General features: G+C 42.7%; 1 protein-coding gene across 3 annotated transcripts in view; it reads right to left on the bottom strand.

Annotated features, from left to right (window-relative positions):
- The window catches only part of GFRA1 (GDNF family receptor alpha 1), a 221,260-nt gene that overhangs the window by 62,905 nt on the left and 135,565 nt on the right, over positions 1-22,790 (bottom strand). For all 3 annotated transcript variants that reach the window (XM_039465278.2, XM_010332664.3, XM_039465279.2), the window contains one exon: positions 8,053-8,389. In XM_039465278.2, coding sequence (XP_039321212.1) covers positions 8,053-8,389 — 337 coding nt within the window. The remainder of the gene's footprint in view (positions 1-8,052; positions 8,390-22,790) is intronic.

Here is a 22,790-nt window from a genome sequence, read left to right on the forward strand (position 1 = left end):
TTCCATGCCAGTCATTGGCCAGTCCAGCTGAGATGGTGGCTTCTCCAGGAAGCCTTGCTAACACCACACTAAGCTGGCTGTTCTCACCTCCAGCAGCACTTTGTCCCTTCCTGCCAGAGACTGCCAAACCATGCTGTACTGACTGTTTATGTGTTGCCTTCCTCTCTGCACTGTAGGTCAGAGATCAGGCTTTAATTCCTGGCACAGTAAGTGTGGACCAGATGGATGGATGGATGGATGGATTGGTGGGTGCGTGGGTGGGTGGGTGGATGGATGGATGGATGGATGGGTGGGTGGATGAGTGGGGTGGGTGGATGGGTGGATGGATGGGTAGATGGGTGGGTGGGTGGGTGGGTGGATGGGTGGATGGATGGATGGATGGATGGATGGATGGATGGATGGATGGGTGGGTGGGTGTGTGGGTGGCTGGGTAGATGGATGGATGGATGGATGGATGGATGGGTGGATAGATAAATGGGTGAATGGATGGATGAATGAATGAATGGATAGATGATGGGATGGAGGATGGAAGGAGGGATAGATTGATGGAGACAGGAAAGAAGGGATGAACAGATGGATGATGGATGGACAGGTGGATGAATGGATAACTGAATGGATAAATGGAAGGAGAGAGAAATGGGCAGAGAAACAGATGGAGGGATATACTTCCTATGTACTAAATTGTGTCCCTCTGAGTTATCCTCTGCTCTCTGAGTGATTGACACCAATAACCATCTCCCTTTTCTTCTTAAGATTCTGTTCCCTTTTGGCTTTGCAGGGCCCTTTACTTGGTTCTCCAACTATCCATCTTCTAAGTCCTCTTCAGACACCTCCATCATATACCTGGTGCTCCCAAGGTTCAGCCTTTGGCCCATTTCTCTGCTCACCCACTTTCTCTGGAGAACAAATCTTACCAAGCATCTTTAATAACAACCTCTATGTGGATGACTGTAATCCTACTCCTGTATCCCAGCCCCTTCTCTGAGATCTAGCCATGTTTTAAGTTTATTCATTCAGCAAATATTTAGTCAGTACCCTCCATGGTATCCAGTGGGTCTCCCAAATTCCTGTCCTGTTCTCACAGGCCACTGTGCTTATCACTTCTCACGGGTCAACTGCAAGAGCTTCCTAACTTGACCCCAGCCACTATCTCTACCACTCCAACCCTCTCTCCATGCTGCTTCCACCTGGGACCTCTCTGATGCTGTTTCCCAAACCTTTTATGGATAAAATCCAATACCCCTCTGACACAGGAGGCCCCAATATCTTGCCTTTATATCACACTGAGTTTTCTCCCTCTGCTGCCATGATGGTCCCCAAGGACCCTACTTCCCACCCAACCACTGTATCCCTTCCAAGCTGAGCTCCCCTCCTTCTGCTTCACTTCCCTGCTCCTTGGCCACCAAAGCCTGATCTGAACATGGCTCCTGAGACCCTCCACTGTGACACTCCTTCCCCAAAGAAATATGGGCCCTTGGTTTGGGCCTCCTGCATAGATTCCATTCCATTCCTTTTCCATCCGCATTCACACTCAAAGACAATAAAAGATGGTCTGGTGCCAAGAGTTTATCTGTCCACACAGACCCAAGAATCAACACATTATGCAAATACAAAGAAAAGGACTCCCTGCTTCCTTCTGTCTCTGAGCAAAGGGTGGCAAGAGTGACTTTGGGAGGACTTGGGCACGTGAAAGAAGATGTGGCGAGGAAAACGAGGCAGAGACCCTGAGCTTGGGCAGATGCAGGAAGGGGACCGGCTGGTGAGAGGGAGAATGGGGAGTAACACTACACAGGGACAGGCTCCAGCAGGGCCAGACAAATGGCTTCACACCCACCTCTGCCAACAGAGATAAGGAATGAGATAGAAGGTGAGATGGGGCAGGTCACAGCTGGCTCCTGCCTGGTTCACGGCTCAGGTTACCTCTGAGAGCCCGAGTTGATGGAGCTCTGCCACTGCTGAGTGGAGCTGATGGGCCACACATCAGGATGTGGCACAGGCAGAGGGGGAAGGCTGGAAGAGCCAGCAGAAAGGTACTCCTCCCTACGGGATGGAGTTAAAAAGGATCAAGGCGGGTGGCAGCAGATGTTAGAGAACCTGCTTGCTCTTATCTCAGGGTCTTGATGCATCTGCTGGAGGCACATAGGAGTCCAGGGCCTCCGGAGCAGACAGGGTGGCAGGCGGCTTGCACCGTTGGGACATATTAAAAACGAGCCATTCGGCACTCCGAATGCATTGCTAAAGACACCCATGTAATCATTTGAAATGAAAACTGCTCAAATGAACTGGAAAATGTTTTACTTGTATTTTCTCATATTCCCGAACCTTTCTTTCCATGGTTCAAAAGTTTGCATTGTCTAATTGCTGATTTCCATTTGTGAATGAATCAGCGTAAAATAAAATTAAGTGCCAAATTAATCTACCCATCTAGTTTTAGGCATTAATTATCCTCTGAGCCATTTTCTCCTGAACTTGCTATGTGTTAAGGCGAGCCTGGATATGAGGATGTGGAATCCAGGTTTTGACTCAAGAATTTAAGCCCAAACAGTAGAGGATGTCCTTGATCTCGAAAATCTACAGTTTACTGTGTGAAGGGGGTCTCATTCCAGGCAAATGAAACACATTTCTCACCTCTTAAAGGTACACTAACACTGTCAGACCAAATAAATTACTGGAGCAGAAATTCGCTGCCTGGTTTTATGACACGTCTCCCCAGTTGCCCTAGTTGACAAACTAACAACATTACATTTCCTCTAAGTGTCATGAGGTCACCCCCAACGTGGCAAATGCTATGCTGGTGAGGGCAGAATTTTGGAAACTGCATGTACTGTTCTCCTGAAGCTGTGCCAAGGGAGGCCTTCTTAGGTCTGCTAAAAATCCCCCAGGCCTCCAGGATACCACTATAGAGTCCTCGATAGCTGGGAAATAGAACCATATATAGTGATCTCGTCAAAGCCACCACTCTTGGAGACTACAGGGACAGAGAGTTGGACACTAGAAAGAACAACTGTATCATATCTCCAGGAGAGTCAAGAGAACGTTGGGGGCCAAGGGCATAGAGCCCCTGACCCATTTCCTTTTGAGTTTTAGCATTACCAGAATCTTTCTAAAAGCAGTGAGATACTCTTGATCCAGCACTGTTGGGAAATAGGAATGGAAATATAGCATTCAATTTCCAGCTACTCAAAAGGCTGAGGCAGGAGGATCAGTCCAGGCCGGGTGCCCAACAGCAGCCTGGGTAACATTAGCAAGACCCTGTCTCTAAAATTAAATAAATAGTTGAATTAGCCAGGCATGGTGGTATGTACCTGTAGTCCCAGGTACATGTGAGGCTGAGATGAGGGGATCACTGGGACCCAGGAGTTAGAGGCTACAGAGAGCCTTGACTGCAACACTGTACTCTAGCCTGAGTAACAGAGCAAGACTTTGATTATTGGGTCCTAGATCCCTGGGATCAATTTGAATAATTTGATTATTAAAAATAATAATCAAATAAAAGAAAGAAGAGACCCATTCAATTCTACCTAGTAACACACTGCCAGAAAACGTACAGCCTGGGCTACTGGTGTTCAAGGTGGAGAGTTGGAGCTGACTGGAACCCCTTAGGATGTAGCTCCCCAGAGCAAAATGTCATGCTTTGGAAAAAAAAGCTGCATACATGAGTATAAACTAGGTGTTGTCACTCAGGCGCCCAAGGATGCAGCTGCACGTGCAGAATGCCCCAGAAGGGCAAGGCCACCAAACCACCAAGCGCACCCTGAGTTTTTTTCTCAACAGCGACCCCATGTGGTAGCAGCTAAAGCCACAGGCAAGTGGGCTGCTTAGCCGGCTGGGGTTCCCTCTTTGCTTGACACTGGAAGCAGATGGGGTTTTGGAGTCTACCTCTGTGGTTCTCAGATGAAAACATTAGGGAGCATGCCCAAGGAGAAGGTGCTGGACCGCCTGGTAATGAAGAATTGCTAAGGTACTTGAGCAATTAATTACAACAATAAAGAGATAGAAGCATATTTGTGGCACCCTGAGCCAGTACTCAGGCAGGAGGGAAGATATAAGTTTAAATTATACAGATTTGCATCAGGAATAAAAGGTTATGTTTCTGTTCAACCCAAACCAATCCTGACATCCTTTCAGGCACTGAGAAAAGCAACCAGAGGAAAATTGGCAGGGGAGACACTGCTTTGGGGGAAGAATGTGAGGCTTTGAAATTCCATCACATCCTTATAATACCTCTGCATTTGCTTTTCTGTAGACAAGCTTGGAGGCCCAAACAGTCAGGCTCTGACTCTCCCCAACCACCTCAAGGGGAAAGGAATCTGTCAGCTTCCCTAAAAGGGAAAAGGAAAAAGGAAAACAAAGTCAAACAGAAAAGCTAATGTTACTTCTCATCTGTTTGAAGGCATAAGGCGGAAGAGAGACAGGTTCTGTGCAGAGGCACTGTTGGACCCCGGGGAAGGAAACCTGTAGGCCCTGAGTTGGAAAATATTAAATTCAGGGAGCTTTTAATGAGCTTGAACAGCTCTTTGATGGTTGCTGATGTTAAGATGGAAATGGAGCATATGAAAATGTGAACTTTCCAAGAATATGGTTTTTAGGAAGCAAGTCTCCCTCTTGCCATCCCTTTCCTTTGGGGCTATTCAAATGAGACCTCAAGTCATCACATCAGAGATGGGGTTAGGGTTATAGCAACTGTAATGTGAGACCCAAAGAACCCCCAGCTCCAGCTGGTACCAGCTGCTACTGTGGGTAGAAGAGCAACAGCCTCACAGAGATGGATTGAGAAGGGATGGGATAAAGGGCATAAAATTAAAGACAAGAGCAATAAAATCTGATGAAAGCAAACACTGCTAGCCAACCTAGCAGCTCAAATTACATTTACCACCTCTGACAGGGAGGGGGTAATCATGAGTAATAAATCCAGGCTCTGGAAAGAAATTATAGGCTAAATCGCTTGACAATGGGTAATACCAGGGAAGTCACAGATTCACCTTTCCAAGGCTCAAGACAGTGTATAAAAGTCATCAATCACACTGAGACAAATTTCACTAGGGCCCCAGGATAGTCTAGATTTGGATTCCCAAATAGCCTCTGAGTTCTTCCCAGAGCCAGAAATGCGGCAGCAGCACAAACGCACCCCTAGTCCCACTTCCAGCCCAGGGATTCTTCATCCCACTGCGTGGTGGCTGCTATCCTCTCCAGGAAGATCAGGCAAAGCCAATATAAAGGCAAGGACTGTTTCCCGTTGTACATTTCTGTGCCGTCAGCTGAGTCCACTCCCTGATATCAGAGATATTGCAAACAGTTCATGGAACTTGTTCCTTCCTCAGTCTGAGGCCCCAGACAGCACCTAAACCATCCTGCAACCTGCAGGTTCCTCCCATCGCCTCCCCTAGAGCCCTGTAAGTTCTCAACTCCCAACTATTCTCACTACAGCTTAGCAGGAAAGCAATCTGATTTAATGAACTCTCATGAACGAGCCAGAGATCACAAACTATCTGCTCAATAGGGACTTCCAGTGTTTGTAGGGGAGGTTCCAGACCTTCTCTGGCCACTTGGGAAAACAAGAAGGAAAGTCTCCATCAGCACCACCTCTCCCACCTCCCAGCCATCATTCAATAGATGAAAGACTCATCCACAGCTCCATTTCTTCTCCATACAGCTTCCCATCATGAGGCAGGACCAAAAGACCAGGTGTCCTGGCTTGGATCCATCAGGGGACAGGATCACATCTTATTATAGAGACAGGAAGGAGCTGTCTGGCATTAAGCCAAGTAAGACCCTAGAAATCCAGTCCTGCTCATGGAAGGGGGATCCCTTCTGCTTAGAGACTAAAGGGGCCCAAGAATTGGGGTTTCACATCCAGAGATCTTCAGAATCTCTCCTTCATCCCATCCCTGCATCCTAAGCACAGCTCCCTGCAGCTTCCAGGCTGCATTCATCTCATTCATCTCCAGCCTAACTGACTGGTGAGGCTCCGCCTCTTTCTCAGGACCCTTCTAGCACACCCATCCCTGCTCCTAGCCCACAGCTAAGAGGGCCTCAATGAACCAGGGGCTTGGAAGTGAGGAAAAGCCCTTGTGTTGCATTGCTGGAACACCTGCTTCTTCCCAAAATGCAAACCCAGTTCATAAGACACTTGGTCATCCGAGTCCTTTCTCATACAGCAGGTCACTTGCTTCCAACTCTTTTTTTTTAGAAAGGAGAAGCATTACTCCCAGAAAATCTTCAGCATGAGAGGGTTATATGAGGACTTTTACTTTTCTTTGGTGATTATTACAGCTGGTTTAAGGAAAGAGTGGGTTCCCATTCTATCAGAATAAAAAACTGAAATTGACCAGAAATTCAGAATCTTCAACATCTCAGACATTTTTTTTTCTGTCTTTGGCTGTTTAGAAATGGGGAGCCAGTAAGGAATCAAGCACATGGTCATTCCTCCACCTGCTTGTCCATTGGCTTAGCATATATTGAGGGCTTCTACCTGGGGCAAAGTACAGTTGTTTTTCAATATGATACCCCAAATCTACTTGCTTTGATCGGCAACTGAATTGAACCGTAAGTTCTTGAAGGGCACACGTGAAATGGTTAACAGTGACTATCTGAAGCTTGGGAATGAGTCAGAACAGAGTAAAGGGTAACTTTCTCTTTTCACTCTACCTACATCTATATTGCTGTTTGTGGTCTGTGTTTGTTGGTTTGTTTGTTTGAGACAGGGTCTCACTCTTTCACCCAGGCTGTAGTGCAGTGGTGCGATCACTGCTTGCTGCAACCTTCACTTCCCAGGTTCAAGCAATTCTCCTGTCTCAGCCTCCTGTGTAGCTGGGACTAAAGGCATGACCTACTATGCCTGGTTAATTTTTGTATTTTTAGTAGAGATGGGGTTTTACCATGTTGGCCAGGCTGGTCTCGAACTCCTGACCTCAAGCAATCTTTCTGCCTTGGACTCCCAAAGTGTTGGGACTACAGGTGTGAGCCACCACGCCCGGCCTATGGGATTACAGGCATGAGCCACTATACCTGGCCTATGGTTTTCCTTTCTTTCTTTTTCTTTTTTTTTTTCTTTTTTTTTTTTTTTTTTTTTGAGATGGAGTTTCTTTCACTCTTGTCACCCAGACTGGAGTGCAGTGGCATGATCTCACCTCACTGCAACTTCCACCTCCCAGGTTCCAGGGATTCTCCTGTCTCAGTCTCCCAAGTAGCTGGTATTACAGGCGCCCACCACCATGCCCAGATAATTTTTTTGTATTTTGAGTAGAGAAAGGGTTTTGCCATGTTGACCAGGCTGGTCTCAAACTCCTGACCTCAGGTGATCCACCCACCTCGGCATCCCGAATTGCTGGGATTACAGGCATGAGCCACCATGCTCGGCCATTTTTTTGTTTGTTTAAACACAGAAAATGTATTCATGGACTTCTTCAGCTATCAAAGTAAATTCAGAAATGGCCAAAAAGCAAAGGAAGTGAATGTTTTCAACAACATGGTCCAGGCTCAGCAGGTTTCTGATGGAGGCTGAGATTTGGGAGGTGAGCGGAGTGGGAGGGTGCCCTTTTTAGAACCACAGAACAGTCCAGAACGAACCCACGCATTCAAAGTTCTCCCCAAGGCTGGACACTGCACAAACCCTCTCACTGGTCTCTTCCAGGTTTCTGCCCCTGTAGGTCAAGAGCCACCAAAGCTCCAGCACACTTCCCTCGACTTAATCCCTGGCAGCCCCTCAGGACTTGAGGAGCAGGCATGTGCCTTCAGATTACCTCACCCCAGGTGACCCTCTCGCCTGAGAGGTGTCCAGGAAACGCAGAGGTGTTTTACCTCATTGCAGCATCCCTCAAAGCATTTCCGAGTTAAAGGTAGGAACGTTCTCCAGCACAGAGGCCTGAACAGCTTCTGAAGAACCCCATGTCAGACACAGAGGTCAGATTTTCCCCAATCCATTCAAACAAACTGGGCTCCCCTCCCTCCTCTGCCTTGGTAGAAGCACAGAAAAGGGAGCTTGGCAGCCGAAGCAGCCACCAAGACTTTTCCTGTCATCTCATTAATCACCGCCTGCCAGGACCTGCTTACCTGCAGATGTAATTTGTCTTGCAGGTGTCCTGCAAGTTCAGACAGTTGGGTTTCTCCCTCTCTTCATAGGAGCACACAGGCACGATGGTCTGTCGTCTCCGCTCTGTGCAGGCGATGTCCCGGCAGGAACAGAAGAGCATTCCGTAGCTGTGCTTGGCCGGGACCTTGTCAAAGAACTGCCGGAGTGCCTTGTGGCACTTGCGACGGTTGCAGACATCGTTGGACACGCTAGTGGTACACGGGGTGATGTATGCCGATCTGTACTTCTTGCAAATGTCATCGAGGTTGCAGGCCTTGGCTGCATCCAGGCAGTTGTTCCCTTTGGGAAAGTGCTCCACTGCAAATGAAGAGAAAGACAGGCACGGTCTCAGTGCTCAGTTCTGGGGCGTTCTCTCCTACTCTGTTTTAATTGAGATCTTGCCATTTACCTGGCATTGCCAGCGGCTCTAGAACTTAATGAGTTTTGAAGCCAATAACTTAATGACTTCATGACAAAGAGAAAATGCTAGCAGTACAAATGCCAGGAGTCTACAGCAGCACAAAAGCCCTTAATATTCCTATAGACATAGAATTGGGAGGCGCTAGGTGAGGCCAAAAGAGCTCAGGCACCTGCCTGACTATATGCAAACAAGGCAACAGGAGAATAAGCTTCCAGCCCCTGGTTAGCAAACTGAAATTAGAATAAAAGAGAAAAACAACAAATTATATACTTGTTCATGACGTAGTACATAAAATGATACGCTGAATGCAAGCATAATTGCCATACAATCCTCTAAGAATATAATTATGTAATAAATGTATACAGTACATGCTAATTACTATATGATTACAGAGTAATTACATGGTTATTTGAGCCCAGAAGACAAAATATTATGCCAGATTCTCTAAATAGGAAGAAGCAACCACAACGAAGCTATATTTAAGTTTTAGTTCGCAGGACGTTGGAAGAAAACCAGAATGAATCACATAAAAATCTGCAAACCTCAATTACCACTTAACTCAGCATAGACAACACGTGGGCTCTATGAGTACTGAGGTTCTAGATTAGAAAAATTCAGCTTGTATTTTGGATAGAATTTCAATGGGTTCCAGGAAGCTCACAGAGCAAATGCTGCCTTCCGCCCAAGCCCTGTGCACTCACACTGCCAGAGAAGCCTGTGCTGTCCACACCACCTGCCCTGTGCTGTCTGCAGAGAGAGCATGGTGGAGGTGGGGCCCACTTGGGGCTGGGCAGGCAGACTAAGGCCAAGTCCAACCGCAAAGTTAAAGGATGAATGGAAACAGGAAGTCAGCCCTATCCCAAATAGAGGGGTGTTTCTGCAGAGAGAAGGAAGTGATGGAAAAACCTTCCAGAAACGACGTATAAGCTGGCTATACCATGGAGTACTGATGATGAGGTGTAGTAGCAATTCTCTGGAGTGGGCAGGGAGCTGTTGGACAATCACTGTGCAGCTGTGGGATGAGACACCACCCCCAGTTCCTCTTCGGGCCTCAGCCCCTCCATGGATTCTATGACCACTTTTCATTCTGCCTCTGTGCCCCCAGTTGACAAGGGCATTTAGGAAATGACAAAAGGCTAAAGAATTAACAAGAGAGAAGGCACAATTGGGTTGGGTAGGACTGAAAGATAGGGCAGTGCATTTGCTGCATGTCTAAAGGGCACACGATATATTATTCAACCTTAGAAAAGAAGGAAATCCTGCAATGCGTGACAACATGGATAAACCCTGAGGACATTATGCTAAGTGAAATAAACCAGTCACAGAAGGACAAATACTGTCTGATTCCACTTACAGGAGGAATCTAAAATAGTCAAACTCATAGAAGCAGAGAGTGGAATGATGGTTGCCAGGGGCTGGAGAAGAAAATGAAAAAAAATGAGGAGTAAAGTTTCAGTCACGCAAGACAAATAAATTCTAGAGATCTGCTCTTCAACACTGTGCGAATGGTTATCAGTATTGTATTGTACACTTAAAACTTTGTTAAGAGGGTAGATTGAATGCAAATTGTTCTTCCTTCAATTAAAAACATTTTACATAAATAAATAAAGGGCACACAAAGCAACTCCAACATTTTAGGAAAAGAACAACTCTCCCTGTTCTACTGAGGATGTGTCTTGCTTTCAGAAAACCCATGTGTAAATATCTGAAATTACATCATTATACCCTGGCACCACAAGTCAGGTTTTATTGTGCTCCAGGTTCATGTGCTTTCCTGTGACATCTGAGTCCAAGAAATTTGCTGTAGAATTCAATAAGCAAGACATGAGCCCTTCTTGGGTGCGTAGTACAGGAAGTTGGCAGCTGCACATCCATCCCGGCTTTAATAAGCACACCTGATCCTGTTTCTCCATCTATCTCTTCCTATGCCCACTCCTCTCTTGCTCCTCTGCTTCCACACTCAGGCTTCTCAGGACTCAGGAGTGAAATATTCACTGTGTGCCCTGACAGGGCTACCAGGGCCTCTGGGCCTTGGTGACACTTCCAGCCTTCTCCTCTTTTGAGACTTCTAATATTGTGCTATTGAGCCCAAGGGCAGTGATTTATATTCTGAAAGGTTGACAGTTCTCTAGATTTCTAAATTAGCCATTTTTGATGATAATCTAAAACAAATTAATATGATATATTCTGGATCAGACTTTTAAGGCTGGGTACTGGTACACAATTTCACTAGCTGCATTTACATGTGGATTGATGTTGAATGGCACTTTATAATCTCTAGCTAAAAGGGAAAGAACAGAGGCACAGAGCTAGATTAATACTTAAAGGAAGTGGCCAGGAATATATGAACAAACAGTTCAAATGCAGAAAAATGCCTGAAGAATGAAGTCAATGCATGGCACCCAGTAATAAAGGCCTAGGCCTGCCAAACTCAAAAGAACCCATGCAGAAGCCAAGTACTACATTCAGATTGTAAGCACCAATTTAGTTTCAGCAAAATAGTATCATCCCTTACACTAAATTAATGTTATTAGCCTGCATTTCATAGTTTTCAAAGTTCTGTTCGTATTTATGCGTGTTGTTTTCATAGTTGTGTAAAAGCCAAGACTAAGAGCTTACAGTTTTATGTTTATGAATTTCAAAAAAAACATAAAAATAATGAAAGTCAACACGTAACATCTAGGAAATTAATTTTTCTCTGTAAGTAGTCCACAAGCTTATATAGAGGTTTAAAAAATTGGCCTAGTGTATATACCTTCTTTGTTATAATAATGCCTTTTTAAAGTTGTTAAAACTATACATGCTATTAAATTTTTCTTCTTAATGTTATCAGAAAATATTTCTTTTAAAAAAAAAGGCTTTGTACAAAGTTGGAACAGGGTGAATCACTTTATGTCTAAACCAGCTCCCCAAAGTTTACTTCATATACCAGTGGGTGTGACTTAGCATCACTTTCTACTGATTCTATTTTCATCTATGTATAACTCTTGCCAGAGCACCATCTCCTTCTATTATTTCAGAGCCCATGACAGATTCCAGAATACACAATCTGTCACATTCAAAGGGGAAAAAGAACTGTTAATTAATTTCTAGCTCACAGGTGAACATGTGACTTCCTCTTTGTTTCAGACTCTCATTCACACAAAATATTTTCATAACCCTTCCCAACTTGACATTTGAGGTCAGCATTACCCAAATACCAGAACTGAACAAAGACAAAAGAAGAAAATAATAGACTAATGTTGCTTACAAATACAGATGCAACAATATTCCCCAGATTTTAGTAAATGTCATTTAGCAATATCTTAAAAGACTAATGCATCATGACCAACTTGGGTTTATCACAAGAATGCAAGGGTAGTTTAATGTTTAAAAATATATGTAACTCACCACACTAACAGAATACAGTATGAAAACCATATAATTATAATTATTTCAATAGACAAAGAAAAAACATACAATAAATTTAAATACTCATCTGCAATAGAAAAAAAGTTCAGCAAATAAAGAATAGAAAAGAATCTCCTCGATCCGATACAGAGAAGCTATGGAAAACCTATAACTGAAGTCATCTTTCATGGTAAAATACTGACTAAGATTAAGAACAAAGGATGCCCTTCTTACTGCTTGCAGTCAATGTTGTATTGGATGTCCCAGACATCTCTAAAGACTCTATAAAACAACTACTAGAAATAATAAGTCACAGGATACAAAGTTAATACACAAAAATTAATTGTACTTTGAAAAATATGTACCATTTTTATTGATAGTGTTTGTACATATTTATAAGGCATTTTTTATTAATACATAAAATGTGTAATGGTCAAATCAGACTAGAATTTTTTTGAGTTTACAAGCTTCATATTTTAAAATTTTATTGGTAATTAGCAAATAATTATGTAAATTAATGAAGTAAAATGTGATGCTGATATACATTTAACGTTGTGGAATTACTAGATCAAGCTAATTAGCATATCAATCACTTTCTTATTTAGAGCAGGATCAATGAATTAAAAAAAAAAAGCACCTAAAATGAATTTAACAAAAGACATACAAGACCTCTATACTGAAAACTAAAAACACTGCTAATAAAAATTGGAGACCTGATAATGGAAATACATACCATGTTCATGGATCAAAATACTCAATACTGTTATAATTGTTAAAACTCAATACTATTAAAACTTAATAGCTTATATAGTTTTAACAATTTTTAAAAGGCCACTAATATTATAATAACAAAGAAAGTATGCACTAGGTCAATTTTTAAGCTTGTATATAAGCTTATACACAATTATCTCCAAATTGTATGTTTTTAAATTGACAAGCAGATTCTTTTTTTTTTTTTTTTTTTTTTTTTTTTTTGAGACGGAGTTTCACTCTTGTTACCCAGGCTGGAGTGCAATGGCACGATCTCGGCTCACTGCAATCTCCACCTCCTGGGTTCAGGCAATTCTCCTGCCTCAACCTCCTGAGTAGCTAGGACTACAGGCACGCGCCACCATGCCCAGCTAATTTTTTGTATTTTTAGTAGAGACGGGGTTTCACCATGTTGACCAAGATGGTCTCGATCTCTTGACCTTGTGATCCACCCGTCTCGGCCTCCCAAAGTGCTGGGATTACAGGCTTGAGCCACCGCGCCTGGCCGGCAAGCAGATTCTAAAGCTTATATGGAAATGCAAAGGACCCAGAATAACTAAAGCAATTGGAACAAGGAAAACGAAGGATTTACACTAACTCTTCTCAAGGTTTACTATGAAGCTGAAATTATCAAGACAGTGTGTTATGGTATAGGCATAGACAAATTGAACAATGGAAAAGAAGACAGAATGCATAAATATCCCACACACCTACAGTCATTTGCTTTTTTTTTTTGAAAGGAACATTGAAGAAATCCAATGGGGGAAGAAAGTCTTTTCAACGAATGGTATTGGAATAATTGGATAATAATTTTAAAAGAAAAAAAACAAATACAAACAAAAAATCTCAATCCCTACTTTACACCATATGCAAAAACTAATGTAATATGGATCACATACTTAAATATAATAGCTAATATCATAAAGCTTTTAGAAAAATGTAAGATAATCTTGGAGATAGACAAACATTTCTGAGACAGGACCACAGAAGGATATAACTACAAAAGAAAAAAAAAGTTGGTAAGTTAGAGTTCATCAAAATTAAGAACTTCTGGTCACAAAAAGACACTGCTAAGAAAATGAATAGACAAACCACAGACTGGGAGAAAATATTCACAAAACATAATCTGACAAAGGACTGGTTTCTAAAATATATTTAAAATGCCCAAACTTTGATATAAGAAAGCAACCCAATTAAAAATGAGCCAAATATTTGAACAGACACTTCACAGAGTAAGATAAATGAATAGTGCAGCAGCATCTGAAAAGTGTTCAGCATCATTAGCTATCAGAGAAACACAAAATAAAACCACAGTGAGATACACGATACACTCACCACAATGGTTAAAATTTGACAACATCAATGTTATTTTTTTAAATGTGATGTTCCTAGAATTTCATACATTGTTGATGGGAATGGAAAATTTTTCAACTACTTTGGAAAAATGCTGGGTAGCTTTTTATAAAACTAAACATACAGTTACCCTATAACCCAGAAATTCTCCTTTTAAATTCTTATCCAACATAACTGTGAACCTATGTCCACAAAAGTCCTGGACAAGAATATTATACCAGTATATTGATAATAATCAACCTGGAGACAGCCCATACATCCATCAATAGGTAAATGGCTTAACAAACCATGGTCTATCCATAGTTATCCACATGGACTACTACTCGGAAATAAGAATAGATGAACTATTGATACACAAAATAGCATGGATGGATCTCAAAAACACTCTGCTGAATGAAAAAAATAAAAGACTACACACAGAAGTACACAGTCTGATTCTCTACATATGTGGTTCTAGAATAGGCAAAACTAATATATGATTTTAAAAAATTAAAAGACTGGCTGCTTCCAGGGAACAGAGGTGAGGATTGGCTAGGAAGGAATAAGAGATGACTTTCTGGGGGTGATGGTAATATTCTCTACTTTGATAAGGGCTTGTGTTGCACAGTTTGGGCCAAAACTCAGAGCATAGTATGCTAAGGTCTATGCCTATGTAAATATCACCTAAAAAGGCAAAAAAAGGCCATGCACAGTGGCTCGTGCTTGTAATCCCAGCACTTTGGGAGGCTGAGATGGGAGGATTGCTTGAGACCAAAAGATCAAGACCAGTTGAGCAATATAAGGAGGCACTAACTCTACAAAATAATTTAAAAATCACCCAGGCATGGTGGCATGTGCCTATAGTCCTACTCAGGAGACTGAGGTGGGAGGATTACTTCAGCCCAGAAGGTCAAAGCTGCAGTGAGCCATGATCCACACCACTGCACTCTAGCCTGGGTGACAAGAGTGAGACCATGTCACCAAAGAAAAAAAAAGAAAAGAGAATAAATAGCCTAAACAAGTATTGAACACTGGTTAGTGATATGTGTGCTGAAGCATTTAGGGGCAGTATATTGACAAATGCATTTTAAAAATTCAGAGGATGGATGGATGGGCTCTCATAAAGCAACCACATTCAAATGTGAATATGGAATCCAGGTGCTGGGTACACATTAACCATAATTTTTTCCTACCCTTCTGTATGTTTGAAAGTGTTCATAATATTGGAAAAAATAAATGCATGCCTGATCATTACTCTTTTCAAAAAGTTTCACATGGGCAATTGCGCACAGCACATGGGAAATCACTTGGCCCCTCCCCTCCTTTCGCCTGCTAACTTAGACCCTTACAAAACCACTTCCAGCTCTCACCGGGGCCCTGATGCTGCGTATCTTACTGCAATGAAGTTCAAAATAAACACTGCTGAAATCACAGTATATATAAATTAGGGTTGAGTTTTCACCTGGTACAAAGATAGATCCTCTCTATCTATTGAATGTATCCCCCAGTGCACGAAAATACTGCCTCAATGACTTGAGGGCACAGGGAGGAGAGGGGAGAACGATTCAATTTACACCCTTGGAGTCAAAGCCAGCCCTCCATCAGCTCACACACCGCACGGAGGATCAGGAGCCCGCCTGTGTTTTACGGTCTGGGCACGAGCGCCTTCTCGTCTGCGTGGGAAGGCTTCTCAACAGCTTTACCATAACTCTAACTGCCATCCCCTCCACAGCTCATTTTAGAGCTCAGCATTAAAATGTTGCTTTCCCCCTCCCCTCCCCCTTTAATCTCTCCCTCCATCTGCTGTTATTCATTCTTTAACTTGGTAGAATGTCTGGGATGCTGTCTGAATGGGAAGTATTCTCAAAATGAACGCTGTTTACTAGAAATCCTTGTTTCTTGGGGGAGTGCATATGCGAGTGGGTTGTGCTCAGCTAACATGCTCCTCTCCAGCCTCGGCTCTGTATTATGGAGAATGCCATTTAGCCAGATTTTCATCTCAAATTCCACACAGCCATGTTGTTACTTTGCAGGTTATGTATTTCTTTCTCTACCGTCATTCTAAGCTTCTCTGGCTGTGATCACATCTGGTGATGACTTGTTTCTTGTTTTCTTGGGCATGGGAGGTATAACATTCATGGTAACCCAAGGACGAGATCCCAAAACCTGGATTAAAAAGGGTTAGGTGCTGCTGATGGAGCCACAGATTGGGAATGAGGGGCATATGGGTTTTAAATGTGGTCCAATCATCTGAGCATTTTTGTACAAGTCAGCTTTCCTCTCGTGGGCTTCAGTCTCCCTATTTGTGAGATGATATATGTAAGGTCTCTTCAAGCCATAAGGATCTTTAATTTGATAGTTCTAATGTAATTTGCCTTTTCTGACTATAACATCAAATATTTAGAATAAAATGTACTGATGAGGGACAGAATGTAGAACTCCAGCCAGAGCTTCTATGCACTTGAAGGCACTGGCCTCTCAGCGGTCTGCTGCTCCAAAGGAGAGTATGGAACAATGATTTCAGCCCTGACCTGCAGGGAGAGCAAATGCAAAAGATCCTTCCAACACAGTGAGATGTGGAAGTGTCAGGGATGAATTATGTAATGGGAGAAGCTTTCATATTCTAAATTCCTCTGGAGCAAGGAACTGCCTTTATCCGAAATACAATCCTCACACTGTCCCAAGTAAGAGGCTATCACTGTGGCCAGCAGCCCTCATTATTTACTCTTAGAAAATGCCACCGTTATTGGCAAACACCAGGATGAAACACAGATGCAAGCAACTAGAAATCTAGTTCTATAGATTATGAAGTAGAATAAAACAGTAAATATATTAAAAGCTGCATGGCCTGCATGAGATGTGATTTGTTAAGCAAAAATTCACAAGACACAGTAAAAGAAGGTTTCTTTGTAAATGCTTGCCAATTTCTGGGTATCTTTCTGCCTTTCATTTTAAGGCTGCAGAATTGAATTCACAACTTGTTTCCTCTTTTTCTTTCTGACTTGATTAATTGCTATGTTATCATAACTACTGTTTTTCTAATAGACTCCCTCTAATGTGTTGTCCCAGAAAATTAAAAAATGGGTAAAAGATGCCAGATCTTCACAGGTGTAGGCAAACTTTTCTGGAAGCTCACAACAACAGTCTGGTCTTCTGATATCCACACGGATCGTACGGCAAATTTGATCATAGAGGTTGTGACCCTTGTAACTGACCCTTTGAGATCTTGGCCTTTTCCAGCTGGGGTGCTAAAAATTACATTTAAAAGGCACATGTTGGCTATTTGGAGCCCATCTGGTTGTTCGTACACTGTTTCAGACATATCGTATTACATGATGATGAAATTCCTCCTAGTTCTGTTTTTTCATACCTTATACAACTACATTCTCTGGGGCTCACCATGACTGAATTATTTTGAATACCTGTAAGTTTGGAAATAATTCTTCGGTCTAGTGAAGATAGTTCCCCATGTTAACACAAGTCATGGACTAGCCTTATCCATTAGAGCTTCCATTTCCTTAATGCACGTACTGCCGCCTGCCCGCACCCTCTGCTGTGCAAAACCTTAAAAAATTGGATGTCTCCCGTAAGTGGTGTGTGAGCCACATGCTTGCTGCTGCACAATGATTAATACTGCTGTCCCAGCAAATGGGATCATTACATTTTTAATTAACCTTTCCAACCTCCTCCACCTTTTCCTTTTGTTATACATTGGATTTTCTGAAGTTCTACTTGTTTATGTTCAACTAGGTTTGAAACAAAGTCATGAAAAATGGTCGCAGGTGAGGCTGGAGTCAGTGCTTCAGGTGAGATGCCTGGTAAGGTGCAGTGCCTCATTGCACATCAGATGGAGGGACAGGCACTTAGAACTTGGTGGCTGGGTTCCCACCTAATTTTTGTTTTGGCAGCTTAGTGTTATTTAATGGCCTTGGCTACCCGGAAACTGGCTTTTTAAAATCTCTTTCAACCTAATTATAATTACGGTGTATAAATCATACAATGATCAATTATAAAAAATCTCGGGTTCATAAATATTTAACTTAGCATTTAAATCCACACTGCAGGAGTGCACGAAATTTCCGAGCCCATCTCTTCGCAAACAACTGCTTTATTACAGTTCCATTGCCAATTACCGAAAACTGAACCAAGTTTGTCTCGCAGCACATTCAGGCACATATTTGAGAATAGTGCCTTTCTGTGTATTAAGATGGCACAATTTAGTTATTTCTAAAATATGCATGACTCCCATTAAAAAGATATTTTCCAAAGACTTCTATCACCATCTTTTAATTCCTCAAGTACGGAGAGGCGCAATTATAACATTAGGCATAAAAACACTCATTAAAACATATTTTATCTAATGTAAGATTGATTCCAAGATAATTGAGGTCAGATTTGTTTGGAAAATGTACTGTGACATGTACAAATGGTGATGCAAGGAGGAAATGATCTTCTAGGAGGACTCAAGCAAAACAGCTAAATATTTTTCAGCAAAATCATAAAAGCATAATTGGATTTCAATTTAGTAATAGTCAGCTTAAGACAGGCCATTTTTAATAATCTAATTATGTGTTCAGGGCCCACCCCAGAACTCTACAACAGCTACAGAACTATTAATTGTACTCAATCCTGTTGCATCTTCAAATATGAAATTTGCTGTTACATGTAGGACTTGGCTCTCAGTTATGGATTTTTTTTTTCTAATCTCAGATCATCTTTATAACATCCAAAAATGTCTACTCCTTTAATTTTCTAAAAGTGAAATCTTTTAATGACTTTTTCTGGACCAGAAAAAAAATAGCTTAGATTTGTAGTCCTTCTACAGACAAAATTCGCAATGAGATCTACAAACATTTCTCCTGTTTTCATGAAGGCACAGAGAGCAGCCCTTGCTTTTGTCTGATTTTCATTAATTAAAGGTATTTAATTGCTAACATCTCATTAGCAGTAAAATTAATGAGTACTTCAACTACAGGAAAAGATCTGCATGATAATATAAACCTAATTCATTTTATGGGGTACAAACTATAGCTCCACTAATATTTAGCCTGTGCAAGCTCCACTGATATTTAGCTATTTCAACAGTAAAAGGCTAAACATGTCTTCAAAACCAATGCTGCTTCTCTCTAGAGAAAACAACAAATGTGAGCCAGCCGAGTTACAAAGAATCCAACCCCCCCTTCCCCCTCCACTTTCCACCAATGTATTGCCATGGAGAGGACTAATTGGAAGAGAAATACTGAGTGATTTGTTTAACAAATTTCTAAGTTGCTATTAAATAAAAAGGTATTCTTAAAATGATGTGTCTGCACTTGTAAACTAGCGTATCCAGCTTTCAGATCCTCTCTGTGTGTGCCATGCCGAGTAGCTTGACAATATTCGTCCCAAAGAGGCTGCCAGCACTTGGGACATTTCACGGAACTCTTTCCTGGGAGCCTGTGGCATGTTCTTTGGAATCCCTAAGCAACATCGAGTCCTCGGCATTGAAGATGGACATTAAAAGCCAAATGTCATTTAGCACTAAGTGTGATGAATAAAGGAGGCCGTGATGTGGACAATGCTTAGGAGTAGAAAATAAGGAATGAATATGTGTAAGGATTTTTTCACATGGGTGACTGACACGTCAGCTTTGAAAATAATCACGGGCTTTCCCAAAAAGGGATTGAGCTAAAGATGGTCTAGGAATAAGTGTTTCACTTCTCAAGGGGTCTACTTGGAAGGAAAATATTCATTTGAATGGATGTGTTCTTGGTAGGCTGATTAGCCACAGTCACATTGTTCATTTGCTCTGTTCCTCCAAACAGGTAGAGTAAAAAGATGGCACCAGAAGGCAGGCTACAGGTCCAAATGTCACATCTACTACACAATCTACAGAAATTATTTTGGCCTCGATATGCATAGAGAGAAGGAAAAGCATGCATTCTAAAGCCAAAGAATCACTGAAACAATGAAAAATGAAGAGGCTGAAGATCCTATTAAGTAGCCTAGATGATGCTGAGATAATAATGAATCATTGATGATGTCGGCGGTTGTCAGGGCCCTCACACAGTGTGGATTTCAGCAAAGATAAGCTAAATATCAGGTCTTTATTTTTAGTTAAAGAGCATAAAATTCAATGCCTTTCCTCCCACGAGCCTATTTACATACCTGCTGTGCTACCTATTTGCCTTCACCTGCTTCCCAATTAATACCCCATTAAGCCACTCCACCTGCAGTGGCTTTTACCTTCACCACAGCCCTACAACCATCACTCATCTGCTACAGCTCAATTGTTTCTTCTGGAAAGATAAACAAAAGCTGCAGGAATAATCACTGCAGCCCTTCGTATTTACCGGGTTCTTAAAAGACAGTAGCCAAAAGCGCGGCCAGTTTGTCAGGAGAGAGCCAGGAGCTGGGCAGAAAGTCTAGAGTAAATGGAGCTGCACTTGAGAGGACCAGGGGAGAAGAAATGTTCATTTTAATAGTCAGATATGTGAATTCTGGGATGTATGTATATATTTTTTAATGATGCTTTGCTTCATTCATGAAGGTGCTTCCTGTCCAGTTGGGTTAAAACTTTGTTTGCTTAAGAGCTTTTGGGTCACCTATTAGTACATTATTTCTCATTCACATAAACAGGTTTTAAATGTTCCAGAATTTGTTTCCCTCAAGCAGTGACCAAGCCTGGCCACCATCTGAAAATGGGTTGGTTGGTTTGTTTTTGGAGCGAGAGTCTCACTCTGTTGCCCAGGCTGGAGTGCAGTGGCACGATCTTGGCTCACTGCAACCTCCAAGGCCTCCTGGGTTCAAGCAAGTCTCCTGCCTCAGCCTCCTGGGTAGCTGGGACTACAAGTGTGCACAACCATGCCTGGCTAAGTTTTTTTGTCTTTTTAGCAGAGACACAGGGTTTCACCATGTTAGCCAGGACAGTCTCAATCTCCTGACTTCATTATCCACTTGCCGCAGCCTCCCAAAGTGCTAGGATTACAGACACGAGCCACTGCGCCTGGCCTGAAAATGTGTATACCCATCTGCGCTTTTAATTTTTCACGAAATCCTGGCTTTCTAGTTGGTTTTCAGGAATGTGGTCTTTTTTCTTCTTTTTTTTTTTTTTTTTTTTAGATGGGGTCTTGCTCTGCCACCAGGCTGGAGTGCAGTGGCATGATCTCAGCTCACTGCAACCTCCACCTCCTGGGTTCAAGCAATTCCCCTGCCTCAGCCACCTGAGTAGCTGGGACTATAGGCATGTGCCACCACACCTGGTTAATTTTTTTGTATTTTAGTAGAGACAGGGTTTCACTATGGCCAGATCTAGACAGTCTAGATTTTCTGAACAAGTGATCCACCCTCCTGAACTCCTGAACCAACTGAATGGTTCCTGAACTAGTGATCCACCTGCCTCTGCCAACCCAAATACTGGGATTAGAGGCATGAGCCACCGCACCTGGCCCAGTGGTCTTTAAGAGCTGTCTGCCAGTGGATAGTATATTCAGACCTCATTCCATGAAGAGCTTGTTGATCAGAAGGTTTTCTTTGCCCATGTTTCAATGTGTGACTTCATAATTAAGGCTAGACTAGATTTACCAGGGGCACCTAGCACATATACTTCCAAGGTAGATTAAAACAAAGTAAGATAGTAGGACCCCCCAACACACACACCTCCGTTGCCACAACTCCCCACACCCCCCCCCACGGCCTCTCATGAGCCTGAGACGAAGGAAAAACAGCAGAACTGGCAGCCCAGCTGCATGCCTCAGTGAGCCTTCGTGTTTTATTTTAATGGAGTGTTGGCAAGTCTTCCTGCTCATTTTGTTTCAAGCTTTAAATTGGTTCCAAATGCATTCACACATTTACTCTTCTGAGCCCTGGTATAATAACTCTTGTTAGATCCCCACTGGAAGGACGACACCAGTTAGCTCAAGAATGAAGTTTAAGCCCTGGAATCTTTACATTAAAATTCCTTAGTCAGGACCTCCATTGTGTCTCTGAAGCTTAATCAGCCACTCTTATCGCCCACAGAAACTGCACAGTAAATTGAGCAATATTCTTGTGGTGTTGGGCACCAAGCCACCTCTCCACAGGAGGTCCTCTCCCACCTGGCTCCTGTCCATCAAATGTGGCTGAGAGTTTGGTGAGTCAGGTAGAAGCAGGTGAGTAATCCAACACTCTCAGGCTGCTTCTATAGGTTGGGGCAAAAGTAATTGTGGTTTTTGCCATTACTTTTGCACGAACCTAATAGAATGTGGCATTCTGAGGTTTTCACACAGACATGTCGGTTTCGGGGTTGTTGTGTCCCTGATTCCATGGGTACCACATCAATTAAGATCTCAGGGCTAAATGAGAACAAGCCCAGAATCCAGAATTGACATTTCCACCTAGCTATTAGTTCAGTAAAAAGTAGGTATACGGTTTAGGTAAATCGCATGTGTTTTAACGAGGACTCCTCCAGGCTTTGAAGCGTGCCTTTTCTAATAGAGCTTTGGACTTCCACCCTAGCTAGTTTTTGTGAGAACTGCTTGTTTGAATGGTTCCATTTAAGCATGGGTGAGGCTGAAGCCGAATGTGAGTGTTGGGGTCAAGATGATTCCCTCCACTTTATGCCTGGAGAGATCAGAATCACATTCAGCATCAGTGCCTGGGCTCAGTCCAGCTGCTAAGGCTTCTTGCAGCACCCCGGGACATGCCAGAGGGAAAGGGTTGCCCTTTGGCTGGGGCATTCAGGGATGAGAGGAATGAGGACTGTTGGTTTCAGAATGGCCAGCCATGCTGCCCTTCAGTGGGGAAGAGATAGAGGGCTGAGAGCAGCAGTGGATTCCCGCTCCATCGGAGGACAGCCTGGGTCCCTGC

The sequence above is a fragment of the Saimiri boliviensis genome, chromosome 12, assembly GCF_048565385.1.
Source record: "Saimiri boliviensis isolate mSaiBol1 chromosome 12, mSaiBol1.pri, whole genome shotgun sequence".
NCBI lineage: Eukaryota > Metazoa > Chordata > Mammalia > Primates > Cebidae > Saimiri > Saimiri boliviensis.